Raw genomic sequence first — 15,834 nt, forward strand, 5'->3', positions numbered from 1 at the left:
CTTCAATGCGGCACACCCATTAATACCGAGCGTTTGTCGAGCAGATCTCAAAACCCGGGTAGAAAATAGCCTATGCCTTATTGATTTTGATGTTTTTAATGTAAAAACCACACAAGTTTCTTCAAAACTGGTCATAACTTCTTTAAGTCAGTCACATATAAAGGTTGACTGGTCTAATTAAAATCTAAATAGTACAACTTATAAGTCCTAACTAATTGCTAGTCAGTGAGACCAGTTGTTTTGACAGTCATATAGGGATAGTTCAAAAATCTGTCCTCATTTACTCACCATCAGGTTGTTTCAAACCTGTATAAATTTCTTTGTTCCAATGAACACAGAGAAAGATATTTGGAAGAATGTTAGCAATTTTCAGTTCTGGGTTATCATCCACTACCATAGTATGATTTTTTGTATTTTTTGAACACATAATGAGATATTTTGAAGAATTTATGAAAACAAAGAGTTCTCGGGCACCTTTGACTACAGTTTAATTCTTCATACTATGGTAGTCAATGATGTCCCGGAAATGAAATTTACTAACATTCTTCCAAATATCTGTCTTTGTGGTCATCGGAAACAAAGTAATTCATACAAGTATGAAATTACATGAGCGTGAGTAAATGATGACAGAATTTTCCGTTTTGGATGAACTATCCCTTTAACTTAGCTGCTATATTTATGCAACTGGCCCCCGTTGAGTTTATGTGTGAAACACGCTGCATCTAGACAAGTTATTCTTGTTTGTTGACATAATTCGGAATCTCTTAAGCTGCTATGTGGGCGAGTTTGTGTGACAGTAAGTTTTGAGAACTTGTAATTGAGGTACTAGTCTGAAATCAGACAGCAGCGTGGCTTCATCTTCAGCTGTTCTGCAGGTATGTCAGTTCATGTTTTTCTGATTTGCATGGTCATATTTTGTCTGCAATGCTTGTTTTAATTTGAGCAAATGGTCTGAAACTGCTATCAGATCACAGGTTCCCAAACATCTCCCATAACTTCTGTGTATTTGGTACTTCATGTAGCCAAGGTTTTACATTTAAGTTAAAATGTAAGAACTATATTCAGTTGTACAGGATTAATTTAAAGTAGTTGGACCCATGTTCACATTTCAACTGCTTTTATAATGAATTACTAATGTGTTTAAATGGAATAAAAAACATAAACATCAGTCTTTACAGTATGTGTACTTACAGTGTACTTAGCCAACAAAATGTACTTAATGTACATGAAAACAAACTTTTAAACAAACCAAATGAAATCTTTGGTAACACTTTACAGTAAGGTGCTATTTGTTAACAGTAGAAAATGCATTAGCTAATATTGGACAATTTCGTTTTTATTAGCTATTTACTGTGTTAATCCCTATTAATGTTAGTTCATGTCAATACAGTTATTCATGTTTATTCATTGTCACGACTCTGCTTCATCATGTCATGTCTATTCTTGGTCTTGTAGCAGAGTCATGGCAAAGCCTTAGGTTTTATGTGGAGAGAGAGATTGTTGACCTTTCGGCCTTCCATACTCTCTCTCTCTCCTTTTCTTGTCTCTGTTCCCGCCATCTCGTTTCCTCGTTAACTTTCCCTGAGTGTTTTATTACCCACACCTGCCCCTTGCTAATTATCCTTTGTCTGTCTCCCTATATAATACCCTCATGTTTCATTGTCCTGTGTTCGGTCATTGTGTGTGCTATATTCAGTTGTCTTGTTCTTGTCCAGTGTTAGCCGTTATTGCCTGTTCCTGTTCCTGTTGTTGCTGTGTCATCATCTTAGTAAGTGTTTAGTTTAGTTTAGTTTGTCAAGTGTTTATTCAGTCTAGTGTTTAGTCATTCTTCGTTCTGTGCTTGTTTACTATTTTCTTGTTGCTGTTTTTACCCCATCTCGGGTCCTTGTTTTGTGTTTGTTAAAATAAAGTCTTTTGTGTTAACCCCTTAATCCCCGGCTGCCTGCAATTGGGTTCTTCCCCTGCTGATCCGTGACAGAATGACCGAACCAACCAGAACCCAGCAGGCAGCTCCAAAGGACGGCACGGCATCGTCCTCGCGGGCCGCCCAAGCCCACTTGCTGCTGGGGTGCCGTCAGGGGAGTTACGGGAACTGGGAGTTCGCCGGGGCATTCTCGGCGGTGGCGAGGTCGTCTGAGTTTGGCGAGGCGGAGTTCAAGGCGATCTTCAACTGCTGCCTCACTCAGCGCCTCGCCCCGTCGGAGAAGAGGCTGCTGGCTCCCCTTGGGTTTGCGGACATGGTCAGGTTCGTGGCCAACCGGGACGGTCCCGGGGGTGAGGTTCCACTCGGAGCTCTCGCCCCACGGTCGACCGCTCCAGAGGGCCTCGTCCTGGCTGCCGCTGCCCGGGGGGACTCAGTACCCTCCGGCCTGAGCTCCACGGTCCCCGGTTCTCCTGGCGGCGCCTGTTGTGAGTGGGGGAGGAGTGACCTGGGGACAACGTCTGCGAACTCCTCCGACCCAGAACTCCCTCTGTCCTCCACGGACCCGGCTAACTCGGCCACGGGCCCGATGAATGGGAGGAAGAGGGAGAAGCGTCGAGGAGGAGCGTCCACGCCGGCGTCCAGTCCGGTGATCCAGCTGGCTGTCCAGTCCGGTGCAGCCGGCGACCAGTCCGGTGCAGCCGGCGTCCAGTCCGGTGCAGCCGGCGTCCAGTCCGGTGCAACCGGCGTCCAGTCCGGTGCAGCCGGAATCCAGTCCGGTGTCCAGTCCGGCGTCCCAGCTGGTGCAGCAGCCGGCGTCCCAGCCGGCCTTCCAGCCGGCATCAAGCCCTGTCCAGCTGGCCTTCCAGCCGGCGTCAGGCCCTGTCCGGCCGGCCTTCCGGCGTCAGGCCCTATCCAGCCGGCCTTCCAGCCGGTCCTCAGCCTTGTGCGGCTGGCCTTCCAGCCNGTCTCTCTCTCTTTTTTTCAGGCCTGCCTGATGCTTGGTTTTTTTGGTCTCTTCGATGTTATAATTGACTGTACTATCACACCAGCCTCTTCAGATTCCAGAGACATAATGGCTAAAATTCTCCACTTAACAAGAGATTTACCTTGTTAAGCTTGTAATAGATTGTGAGAAAGCTATTTCCAGGATATTCGGATAAGTTAGCTGTAGGCACAAACACTCCCACAAAGCTACTTTCTGTAAAAAAAGGTCATTTGGGTTGAACAGGAGCAGTCCATGTTGATGGTTATTTGAGGACAGCGGTATGATTGCATTTACTTAGATGTTTTATGAAGCTAAATATTTGACCAGTTTCTGTCATGACTCTGCTTCATCATGTCATGTCTATTCTTGGTCTTGTAGCAGAGTCATGGCAAAGCCTTAGGTTTTATGTGGAGAGAGAGATTGTTGACCTTTCGGCCTTCTATACTCTCTCTCTCCGGTCCAGGTCTCTGTTCCCGCCATCTCGTTTCCTCGTTAACTTTCCCTGAGTGTTTTATTACCCACACCTGCCCCTTGCTAATTATCCTTTGTCTGTCTCCCTATATAATACCCTCATGTTTCATTGTCCTGTGTTCGGTCATTGTGTGTGCTATGTGTTGTATTCAGTTGTCTTGTTCTCGTCCAGCGTTAGCCGTTATTGTCTTTTCCTGTTGTTGCTGTGTCATCGTCTTAGTAAGTGTTTAGTTTAGTTTAGTTTGTCAAGTGTTTCAGTCTAGTGTTTAGTCAGTCTTCGTTCTGTGCTTGTTTATTATTTTCTTGTTGCTGTTTTTACCCCATCGCGGGTCCTTGTTTTGTGTTTGTTAAAATAAAGTCTTTTGTGTTAACCCCTTAATCCCCGGCTGCCTGCAGTTGGGTTCTTCCCGTGCTGATCCGTGACATTCATGGTGCATTAACAAATGTTAACAGTAACAGCATGAATAAATGCTATATTAGTATTGTTCATTGTTAGTTCATTTTAGCTAATGCATTAACAAATTGTTAGCACCTTATTGTTAAAGCAACACTATGCATTTTTTCCGACCTTAAAATAATGTCTCAAAAATTATTTCAGTGGTAGAAGAACTTTTAACAGGACGAATTTTACTGCCAAAGCTAGAGAACTTTTGCTTATGGTTCCCCATGTGGTTGATAAGTGCAATTCTCTGTTATAAGTGTCGCAACTACTGTCGCTGTATAAGTGGACAGCGCAATACACGTGAATTTGTTGACGAAGCATGTCACCTCATAAACTGCATGTACTAAAGCGCTCTTTTGGCCCCCATGGGGTATACTACTGGGCTATACTAATAGCTCAAACTAGATTCTGAGGTAGCAGCTGGTTATTAGCCTTTAGCACATAGCGTTCTAGCTACAAAGCAGCTAGCGTTCTAACATTAGCTACATAGCACATTTGGAGTTGTGGATGGAGGTGAATGTGTTTAGTAACCAACGAAAATACTTTTCTGTAGTTTTTTATTTTCGGAAACACTCGCAACCAGGCGTTGTGCTTTGTGTAATAGGTGCAATCACTAACTTACACTCGCTATGAGAATAGTGCCTAGCATGGTAACTAGCGATAACAGTCTACGTGCATGAACTAAGAAATTAGCAACTTTTGACCATAAAACATTTATTGTGGTTTGGCAGTCATCGTTTACAAGCATTACACTAAATTCCTGACGAGGCAAGATCATGCTACGTAAGCTATTGAGACCCGGCAACATTACATTTTCTCTCGTCTACCTTACGGTTATACTTTGTGAACCAGTAACGTTAGTGCGGCAATAAACAACCTGAGCACAGCCTACTAACTAATAAGCTCCAAAGTACAGGACAGTAAGAAATAAATGTACATATAAGACTGTAAAATTCAGTAGCAGGAAGGCTAGGTTTCCATCCGTTTTGCAACCTGTTGCCTCTTGCAGCTCGCGCCACCGGGTGTAAGTCCGACACATATTGATTCATGTTCGGACTCATGTCTGATCACTCTCTCTCTTTCTTCTCTTCCTCTGACAAAACCCTCTTTGGTTTCTTTGCTGGCTCTGCAATGGCGTTGGTTTTGAGACACGCATATTAAATCAAAAAACTGCATAGTGTTGCTTTAAGAAAAGTTTACATTTAGTGAATGAAGAGGGAGCATTATGAGATGATGGGTGTAACATTATGAGATTAAAGTGTAATTTAGGTTATAACAAATAAATCATCATTAAGAGATTAAATGTGTAATAGTCACTGAATAAAGTAGAAACTATGAGTAAAATCACAATATTACAAGAAAAAGTTTGAGTATCACAATAATCACAAGGTATCTGTTAATGTATCATTAATGGTATCATTAATGGAAATGGGTGTGTAGGTTTTAGTTAAATCATATTTATAAGCACTTATTTTCAGCGAATACGGTTAGATTTTGTTCATGTTGTTTTTATTTTATTTGTCTAAGATCACTCCTACTGTTTAAAAAGATATGTTGGCTCTGGTAAAATCTGATTGACTACATTAGTAACACAAGACTGACTTTGTATTTTTTGAATCAGTACAGTCAATGAGATTAGATCATCGGCTCTAAATGGAACAAGAGAATGAAGGTGTCACGGTCCCACCTTCTTGTTTCTGAATTTCTAGTCGTGTGGCGGGATCGGGGCAGAGCCCTTAGGTTTTATGTGAGAAAACCATGAGTTGTTTGTTTTTACTTCTCATGTGTTTTCTCATGTCTTGTCATTGGCCCGCCCCTCTCGTCTCATGTATTGCTTTCCTCCCGTGTCTCATGTTCCTCACCTGCCCTGTGTAATTATCCCTCGTTTGTCTTGCCTATTTAATGCCTCATGTTTCATTGTCCTGTGTTCGTTCATTGTGTGTGGTGGTGTTTTGTTTGCCTTCCCAGCCTTGCCTGTCGTGTGCCTTAGACCATGTTCGCTATGTTGCCTGTGTACCTTGTGAGTGTTTATACGTAGTGTCTCGTTTTTTATTTAGTTCAGTTTTTTGCCCTCTCATGGGAAGTGTTTTGTTTTGATTTCTTGTTTTGTTTCCGTGTTCTAGTTCTTGTTCTGTTTTTGCACCCCATCGTGGGTTTTTGTTTTGTGTTCAATAAAGTCTTGTCCTGTTATCCCTTACCGCTGCCTGCGCCTGGGTTCTCTCTCTGTGTGACCGTGACAGAATGAACGAACCTACTCTGAACCCAGCGGGCAGCATGGAGGAGTCGGATGAGGCGTACAGGAGCCGCCAGGCTCACGTCCTGTTCGGCTTCCGCCAGAGGGGAACTCCCGTGAAAGACTTCGCCATGGACTTCCTGTCCACCACACGCTACTCGGGGTTCACCGAGGCAGAGTTGAAGGTAATATTCAACAGCTGCCTCGATGAACCCTTCGAACCAGCCGAGATGCGCCGGTTGAGACCCCTGGGCTTTGTGGACCAGGTCCAACTCGCAATGAATCGTGAGAAGCCCAGGGGAATGTCCATGGCGGAGCCTCTCACAGGGCTGGCTGCTATCCCCGAGGACGGCCGCTTGCAGATCGGGGTTTTGGGTGTCGCCACACCGTCCTCCCCACCAGCAGCTAGCCTCGGTGGCAAGCGGGGGAGGCGAGCGTCCTGGGGATCCGCCTCCGAGGAGTCCCAGCCGGAGCCATCCGTGCCTTATACATCCTTCCTTCACCCGACCACCAGGTGGGTGGCTTGGCGGAAGAAGAAGAGGCAGCGGCGGGCAGCGTGGACTCCAATCCAGCCGGTGCAGCAGCCGACGTCCCAGCCGGTGCAGCCGGCGTCCAGTCCGGTGCAGCCGGTGCCCAGTCCGGTGCAGCCGGTGTCCAGTCCTGTGTCCAGTCCTGAGTCCAGTCCTGCGTCCAGTCCGGTGCAGCTGGCGTCCAGTCCGGTGCAGCCGGCGTCCAGTCCGGTGCAGCCGGTGTCCAGTCCTGCGTCCAGTCCGGTTTTCGAGCCGGCGTCCAGTCCGGTGATCGAGCCGGTGTCCCAGCCGGTGATTCAGCCGGCGTCCCAGCCGGTGATCCAGCCGGCGATCCAGCCGGCGTCCCAGCCGGCGTCCCAGCCGGCGATCCAGCCGGCGTCAAGCCCTGTCCAGCCGGCCTTCCAGCCGGCGTCAAGCCCTGTCCAGCCGGCCTTCCAGCCTGCATCAAGCCCTGTCCAGTCTCATGTATTGCTTTCCTCCCGTGTCTCATGTTCCTCACCTGCCCTGTGTAATTATCCCTCGTTTGTCTTGCCTATTTAATGCCTCATGTTTCATTGTCCTGTGTTCGTTCATTGTGTGTGGTGGTGTTTTGTTTGCCTTCCCAGCCTTGCCTGTCGTGTGCCTTAGACCATGTTCGCTATGTTGCCTGTGTACCTTGTGAGTGTTTATACGTAGTGTCTCGTTTTTGATTTAGTTCAGTTTTTTGCCCTCTCATGGGAAGTGTTTTGTTTTGATTTCTTGTTTTGTTTCCGTGTTCTAGTTCTTGTTCTGTTTTTGCACCCCATCGTGGGTTTTTGTTTTGTGTTCAATAAAGTCTTGTCCTGTTATCCCTTACCGCTGCCTGCGCCTGGGTTCTCTCTCCGTGTGACCGTGACAGAAGGTGCTTATGCCCTTTTAATGTTTATTTATATCAGACATTTTATTTCCTGAAGTAAGTCATTGTAAAATAGTGTTCAATGGTTTAATTCAGTCATCATTTCATATTTCAATCAATATGCAAAACCTGAAACCTATGGAGTTTTGGTTAATCATTGGTGTCATACAGGGGTGAAGTCTGAGTGTTTAGGGGGTAAGAGTAAATAATATAACCAATGTTATTTTGTTTCTTACAGCAATATCAGACGGATAGCAGACGGATAGAGTCTCTTTGCTGACACAACCCACACCATGGCTAGATTCATTTGTTTAGCTGGTAGGTGACTATTTTGGAAAATGTTTTTCAAACGAGTTTGATAGAGTTTTTTTATGTTTTAACATTTAATATTTCTCTTTTCAGGGTTTTCTTTGGCACTATGTCATTTTGGTCAGTTTTGTATCGTTATTATGGAAAACAATCATTACTATTATTATAAGACAATATTTTTTTATTAAAACTAAATATCACTTTCTAAAATCACATTATTAAATCTGTTTGATTATTTCAGGATTGGCTTCCCAGCTCATATGTTACTTCACAAACTGGTCTCAGTACAGACCTGATGTTGGCAAGTACCTGCCATCTAACGTGGATCCCCATTTATGCACCCATTTAATTTATGCGTTTTCCATTATTAATCAGGCAAATCAACTGAGCACCTATGAATGGAATGATGAAACTCTCTACAAATCTTTCAATGGACTGAAGCAAATGTATGTTATCTAATATCAATCTGATATTTAGCAAAGTCATTATTTGCTGTTTTCTGAAGACGTTTATGTGATACAAACATTTGAATTGACAGAAACCCCAGTGTGAAAACTCTCTTGGCTGTGGGAGGATGGAACTTTGGTACAGCTCAGTAAGTGTCCTGCTTAAACGCAGCACTGGTTTTTTATAAATAGAACTGAATCTTAAAATTGACTGTATCATTAAACTCTTACTTTAGGTTTAGTATCATGGTGTCCACCCCGGCAAACAGACAGACCTTTATTCAGTCTTCCATCAACTTTTTGAGGACTCATGGCTTTGATGGTCTTGACCTGGACTGGGAGTTTCCTGGTTCCCGTGGAAGTCCTCCAGAAGACAAGCAAAGATTCTCACTGCTCTGCAAGGTATTTTTGCATTTACTCTTCAAAACAAACAGCATCACCACATTCAATTGAATACAATTTAGGTTTATTTCTATAGTACTTTCACAATTTTGAAGCTGTGCAGAAAAACATGTGGAACAAACAGCAGAGACATAAAAAATATGTGGGTAGTTGACATAAACCGTACCAAGTTGTCCTATGGTGTGACAGCAAACATTTATTTTAAATTTAATTTACTTTATATTATTAATATTTATCTGATGAAATACACAGCAAATTATATGAGAATTACCATGTAAAAGTTGTATAACTTTCAAATTGACTTTGAAATGTACCTATGATTTACACTCACTTTATGTAATAACCTGATGACATTTTTCATAATTTTCATAATTATATTATTAGAATAAAAATAACATAAAAAGTAATTTGATTTGAAAATGTGCATGAATCTGAAAATGTCTTGCAGCATGTCTATATGGCACAGCGCGACACGACAACACGACAAAAAACAATAGAACGCATTAGAACCCATTATAATTTTATATTTTGTCCACACTGGATGTGACGCGACACAAAATAACTATAAGAACAAGCTGTTACGGTGTTAGGTTTTGGTATGTTCTTCTTTAGCTTTTGCATCAAACGGTTTATTTATAACTTTTAGTGGTTTAAAAAACACATTTCAACTGCACTGTTTTACTATTATAACTGTGAATATTTGACCTCAACAGGAACTTCTGGAAGCTTATGAGGCAGAAGGTGACGCCACTGGACGTCCCAGACTCCTGCTCACTGCTGCCGTTTCTGCTGGGAAGAAAATCATTGATGATGGTTATGAAATTGCAGAAATTTCTAAGTACGTTTTAAAACTACACATTTCATTTTCACAATAATTTAAAGTCTCACAAAACAGTTCATATATATTTTTGTTAATTTGGAATCCTTAAATGCATATATGTGACCCTGGACAACAAAACCAGTCTTATGGGTCAATTTTTTGAAATTGAGATTTGTACATAATCTGAAAGCTGAATAAATACACTTTCTATAGATATATGAGTTGTTAGAATAGGACAATATCTGGTTGAGATACAACCGTTTAAAACTCTGGAATCTGAGAGCGCAAAAAACTCAAAATATTGAGAAAATTGCCTTTGAAGTTGTTAATCAGGGGCACTGTGGCAGACCATCCACTCACAAAAATAAAGTTTTTATATATTTAAGGTAGGAAATTTACAAAATGTCTTCATGGAACATGATCTTTACTTAATATCCTAATGATTTTTAGCATAAAAGAAAAATCGATAATTTTGACCCACACAATGTATTTTTGTCTTTTACTAAAAATGTTCCCGTGCTACTTAAGACTGGTTTTGTGATCCAGGGTCACATATGCTTATAAATGCTGATAAAAAATATCCTGCTGTTATTGAACAACTTGAATATCCACTAGAAGCTAAACTAATGCAAGTTGTTGTTGATTGTGGTAATGCAGGTACTTAGACTTCATCAATGTCATGACGTATGACTTTCATGGCTCATGGCAGCGTTTCACTGGACACAACAGTCCTCTGTATCGTGGGTCTAAAGACACAGAAGACAACATCTACCTCAATACTGTAAGAAAGCCCTACAACCTTTATAACCTCTGTCCTAATTTAATAACATGAACTGTTAAAAAGCATATGACATAATTGTGATTAAAAAAATCATATGATATACATGGAGCTCCCCCTACCCTATTTGGAGTGTTTTACCCAAACTTTGCTTTAGGGCCGGTGCCGGGTTCAGTTATTTTGTCTCTCGACTATGAGAATGTCCTACTCTGATACCACTAACTTGAATTTAGGAAACGTAAATGAATAAACAGTTGCAAGTAATACTTTAAAGGTCCAGTGTGTATTTTTATTATGAGGATCTATAATTCGCCATGTGCAAAAAGCACTGGATATTAAGGTTTGGTATTTTCAGTAGCCTATATTAGGCCTACTGATTCGCTTTATAGGACTAGGTGTTATAATCCCACTAATTCAGCACAGTTGAATTGCCCAATAGGACATTTCCCACGCCTTATGCATGACAAGGGGGAAGCAGTCAAGAATATGAAGAGAGGAAAGGAGGTCTGAGGTTTCACTGGTTCGTCGGGTAGACATCCTCTGTGTTTGGGGGATAAATGATTATATGCGACACATCATCAGTTGTGCACCTCAGCCTCATTGGGTGTTTCGGCCCTTTATCACAAGACACCCTCAGCCAAGGGAGGCCCAACGCAGGTTGATCAGACCTGGGTGTGTGTCGCATTGTTACAAGGTCATCTGGCAGCCCATGCTGTGTCCATCTGCCTAAACCACAGCCATTGGCTTCTTCTTTTTGCACCACTGGCCAGTTCTTGATTATCCTCCACTGGACCTGTCCTCTGAGAGTGATCTATTTGTCAGCTATGGTGACCTCTGCATTTAACCTGTCCAGTGAGTAGTGAACTCACGCACTGCAAGTCGTGAACACATATACACCTGAAGCAGTGGGCAGCCATCACTGCAGGTCAAAGGCACCGCAGTCGTTGCCCACCGGCCCTGAGAATTGAACCGGCAACCTTCTGGTCATGAGCCTGGCCACTTCCACTGGGAACACTTTCGCTGTACATCCCCGATCTTCAGCCTCCGCTGCCAAGTTGGCATACCGGAGATTCTTTCTTTCAAATGCTTCGTTAATGGCCTCTTCCCAAGGTACAGTCAACTCAACTATGAGGACTGTCCTACTGGAGCTGGACCACAGAACCATGTCCGGCCGCAGGTTGGTCGCTGCGATTTCCAAGGGGAAAGTAAGTCTGTGGTTTAAATCAACTCGCATTTCCCAATCCCTGGCTATACTCAGCAGACCTTAATCTGGGGTTAAGGGCTTGGCCCGCGGTTTCTGCCCCTCCCGAATAAAGGGTTGCCTTTTTAGCGAGTTAGCCTTGGCGTTTTTGGGTATGGCATTTGCTGCCACTCTCTTGGTCTCTACTGCTGCAGTCATGCACTTTAGTACTTGACTTTGGCGCAATGTGTATCTCCCCTGTGTCAAGCTCTTCTTACAACCCACAAGAATATGTTTGAGGTTTGCTGGAGCTGCACATAGGTGGCAGGCTGGATCCTGTCCACACCAAACATGCAGATTTGTTGGTGAGGGCAGCACATCATATGTAGCTCTTATGATAAAACTTAGCCTGTTTGTTTCCATACTCCAAAGCTCACTCCAAGTGATTTTGCGCCGTTCAATGCCTTCCCACCTCATCCAACGGCCTTGCTGGGCTTGAGAGACTGCTCTGGCGCATCTATTTACCTATGAGGGTGCCATTAAATAAGTTGCGTATGTACATACCACACGTAACACTTTTGGCACGGCTCCCATAGGTAGCTAATGGACACACCATTTTTAAGCTTCTGGAGCACAACTGTGAGCCTTAATTCACGTCATTGTGAAGGGCTGTTCCTCTTATACACTCTACTGATGGTTTAAGCTGGATAAATCATCACCAAAGCAAACGAGACCACTGACAGGGGTCTTACTCTGTCTACCTAATTTTGGGCCCTTCGAGTGAATCGCAGATGTGAGAAAACATGGTGTAGATGCACACCTCGCTTTTATGTGCACGTTCGACTCGAAAGTCAAAGAAAAGGGCTTTGGGCTGTTTAAGCGTGTGTCACACAGCCGCTGGGCTCAAATGAGGCAGTCAGCTCCCCGGGGCGCCGGGTGGCGTCCGGGTCTTCGGGGGCGTCGGGCAGGCCTCCCTCAAGTTTAGGCTGCAAGGGGGATGCGTAGGCGTTCTGAGGATGGAGGCGTGGCCAGCGGGAAGCCCCGCCCAAAATAGGTTACAAGGGGCACGCGTAGGCTTCTCGTGTACGTCGGGGTCCGGAGCCGGCCCGTAGGCTGCAAGGGGGATGTTCAGGCGCTCTTCGGGAGGCCCGGTCGCAACCTGATCGGCGCGCATGGCTTAGGCTGGGACCGTACGTCTAGTTGCCCCCTCGTGGTTCTGCCCAAGAGAGCGCCTAACCCTTCGTTCTGTGACTCAAAAATTAGGCACTTTGGGCATTTTTCTGGGGTCCCCGGGCGTCGCCGCCGCCCCATGACGCTTCCGTTCGATTGCGGGCACTCTCATTTTCATTTCGGCACCGCCGGGCGACCTGGGAAAAATTTGGGGGCGTCGGCGCGCAGCGTCCATAACTAGCCGTCCGGCGCGTGTCAACTAAGTTACACGTTACGTTTGATGGCCTTAGGCATGGCATTTCTGCGCTGTCTTGGAGATGTTAGCGTGTCTCTAATAGGATCGGTCAGAAACATGAACCCTGCATGATCTTATGTGTTGTGTCTTATTAACTCACTGTCATTCAATTCATCTATTATAGTGCTCCCTCGATTTAGCATTGCATCAAAGCAGCTGTACAAGAAAACCAAAGACCAAGAAAAACAAAAGTTGAGCACACACAAAAAAAACAATAAAAACAAAATCAGATAAACCTTGAAAGTAATATGGAAATTCTTCTCACTTTTCGTGTTTCGTCCATTTTCTCTACTGCTAAAGAAACTCTTAAGTCGCTTAAAAGTCCTCCTCGCAACTCCTAAACTTTTTGACCTTAAGAGCTCTTTTAAGTGTTAAGTTGCTTTATGAATTACTTTTTTTCTTTACAAGGATATGTTCTGTAAGTTTAAGGGGAAACTCCCACGTTTCTAAGAATTTTCTTAGAAATTTGTCACTAGGAGCAACTCTTTGCGTTAAGATTTTTCATGAATACGGGCCCTGGATTACCTAACTGGGGCCTATGTCTGGATAGTTTTTTGGTTCTCATTGCTTGAATTTACTGGTTGTGCTACTGACTCAAGAGACCAATAGGGTTTTTTTGTTATTTTTTCTGACTTTTGAGGACATTGGACACACTGGATTGTTTTTTCTATTTTTTCTATTGGAGGTTGTTTTTGTGCACTTTGTGGATTATCTGATGGAATACTTTACCTATGGTCATTTATTCAACAAGGACATTCTTTCAGTATCTGGACACTCAGTTAAGATTACCTGTTTGTTTTGACAATTTGCATTTTCCATTTGTCAATACTCTACTGCTTATGTTGAAGATCATAAATGTTAACTCTTTAAATACACTTTTCACTTTTAACAAGGTCAACGTGAGTTTCTGAACTTTAACGTAGCGCTTGGTCTAAAATATTACTGGATCAAATTTGTTACAATAGGACTATATTTCTATGGGGTTACATACAAATAAAGGACAATACAAGCAGTGAGTCATTGCAAATAACAAGGAAGTAGAAACAAGCAACAGGAAATAAGTATAATAATTTATTCACAATGACAATGCAGGATTTCGCCATGACATACTGGAGTGATCAGGGCGCCCCTGTGGAGAAACTAAGGATGGGATTTGCAACATACGGACGGACGTTCAGTCTGACGTCCACGGCCAGTGATGTTGGAGCTCCAGCTGATGGTCCTGCTACAGCGGGAACATACACCAGAGAGGCTGGATTCTGGTCCTATTATGAGGTCTCACATTCAGGCACAGTACAAACTCAAAATTTGATAAAGATGATCTCCAGTAACTTGAAAACGGAATAATTATTATCCATCAGATCTGCACCTTCCTTAAAGGAGCAACAACACAATGGATCGATGATCAGAAAGTTCCATATGCAACCAAAGGAAAAGAGTGGGTGGGCTTTGACAACAAGATGAGCTGCGAGACAAAGGTAATTATACTGCGTATGAGTTCAGCCTAAATTAACATACATGAAATGTCTGTTAGTTGTCAAACATATACAGTACATGCTGCAAGGTAAGGCAGGGTAATAAAAATAGCACGTTATACACTAAGGTAATTCAATGTGCTTACGGCTTAACAGAAGTTAAAGATGCATAAAACTTAAAATTACATTATGAAATACAATTATGTTCATGCATCAGGTTCAATACCTAAAGGACAATCAGTTTGGAGGAGCGTTTGTCTGGGCTCTGGATCTCGATGACTTTACGGGACAGTTCTGTGAGCAGGGCAAAAGTCCTCTCATCAGCCACCTGCATCAGCTTCTTAACATCAGTACTCTCCATCCCAACCCATCATTCTCCCCAGAATCACCTCTTGTTACCCCTAATACAACACATCAGCCTGTTGCACCTCATACCAATGGACCTCATGTTCTACCATCATCTGTCCCTGTAAATAACTTTTGTGCAGGCAGGCCAGACGGGGTGTACGCAAACCCAGCTGACCACACGTCCTTTATTCATTGTGCCCATGGCAGAACATTTGTAAAGCCGTGTCCTTCGGGGCTCGTCTTTAATATCAACTGCTTGTGCTGTGACTGGCCTAGAAATGTGAATGTGCAGTGACTGCCCCATGTCATATGATGTAGTGTAACGCTCCTGTGGAGGAGAAATGTGTGAAATGATAAGGTTGCGGTGTAGATCCTTCTGGTGACAATAGTGGCGTTTTATCCTAAAATACTTTCTATAATTGGGAATTACACTCTGTACCTTTATTTTCTAATATTAATACTATGCTACATTATGCAAGTCTGTCTAACCTTTCTAATTAAAATTAACCTGTTTTAAGATTGCAAGGTTGTTGTACAGTCTGTTCTTTCACACATAATGTGATTTATGGATTTATGATTTCTTGCTGCTTTTGCTTTATTTGTCTAACATTATTGGTTCGGTTTACTGATAGGACAAGTAAAATCTGAATGAGTACATAAGTAATACAAGACTGACTGTGTAATTTTTATTCAGTATAGTCATTGAGATTAGATCATCGACTCTAACAGGAACACAGTGAGAAGAGAATGGAGGTGCTGCTTATGATCTTTTAAGGTTTGTTTATATTGGACATTTTATTTATTGTAATAAGTAATTGAAATGATAATAAAATTAAACAATTGAATAAAACTACAATCGTAATGTAAATAATGAAACCTATGGGTTAGGGATGGGCGATATTATATCGTTTGCGATATACCGGTAGAAATTCCCCACACGATAGGAATTAGTCTTCCCGCGATATAAACGATAAATTCTAGTTGATGACGTATTTCTTTGTGAGACCCATTCACAGCTCATATGTGAAGCGAAAACGGGTATAGCGGAGGGCGGAAGTGAAGCTGAGAAAGAGTTTGCACTATAAGACGAGCTCTAAATCTCGTTTAGTTTGGCACTGTAGATGCATCCGAGTTAATGTTTAGTTTCACTTT

General features: G+C 43.0%; 1 protein-coding gene across 2 annotated transcripts; it reads left to right on the plus strand.

The window, feature by feature from the left end:
• Positions 1–796: 796 nt before the first annotated feature.
• Positions 797–15,201, plus strand: LOC130550605 (acidic mammalian chitinase-like). 2 transcript variants are annotated; one of them, XM_057328102.1, is made up of 11 exons: positions 797–875; positions 7,698–7,777; positions 7,862–7,888; positions 8,010–8,214; positions 8,307–8,363; positions 8,451–8,616; positions 9,330–9,454; positions 10,094–10,217; positions 13,952–14,134; positions 14,221–14,337; positions 14,552–15,201. In XM_057328102.1, exons 2-11 carry the CDS (start codon positions 7,753–7,755, stop codon positions 14,975–14,977), a joined length of 1,455 nt encoding a protein of 484 aa, XP_057184085.1. In that variant the 5' UTR covers positions 797–875; positions 7,698–7,752; the 3' UTR covers positions 14,978–15,201. The 2 variants fall into 2 exon arrangements, with proteins under 2 accessions (XP_057184085.1, XP_057184084.1); XM_057328101.1 differs by lacking the exon at positions 797–875 and adding an exon at positions 6,780–7,465.
• The last annotated feature ends 633 nt before the right edge of the window (positions 15,202–15,834 follow it).

This window comes from Triplophysa rosa, unplaced genomic scaffold, assembly GCF_024868665.1.
Source record: "Triplophysa rosa unplaced genomic scaffold, Trosa_1v2 scaffold368_ERROPOS126171, whole genome shotgun sequence".
Classification (NCBI taxonomy): Eukaryota; Metazoa; Chordata; class Actinopteri; order Cypriniformes; family Nemacheilidae; genus Triplophysa; species Triplophysa rosa.

Coding starts and splice junctions, on each gene's coding strand:
- LOC130550605 (XM_057328102.1), top strand. CDS start 7,753: ATGGCTAGATTCATTTGTTTAGCTG. Junction 7,889..8,009: donor TTTGGCACTATGTCATTTTG/GTCAGTTTTGTA, acceptor TGATTATTTCAG/GATTGGCTTCCCAGCTCATA. Junction 10,218..13,951: donor ACAACATCTACCTCAATACT/GTAAGAAAGCCC, acceptor ATGACAATGCAG/GATTTCGCCATGACATACTG.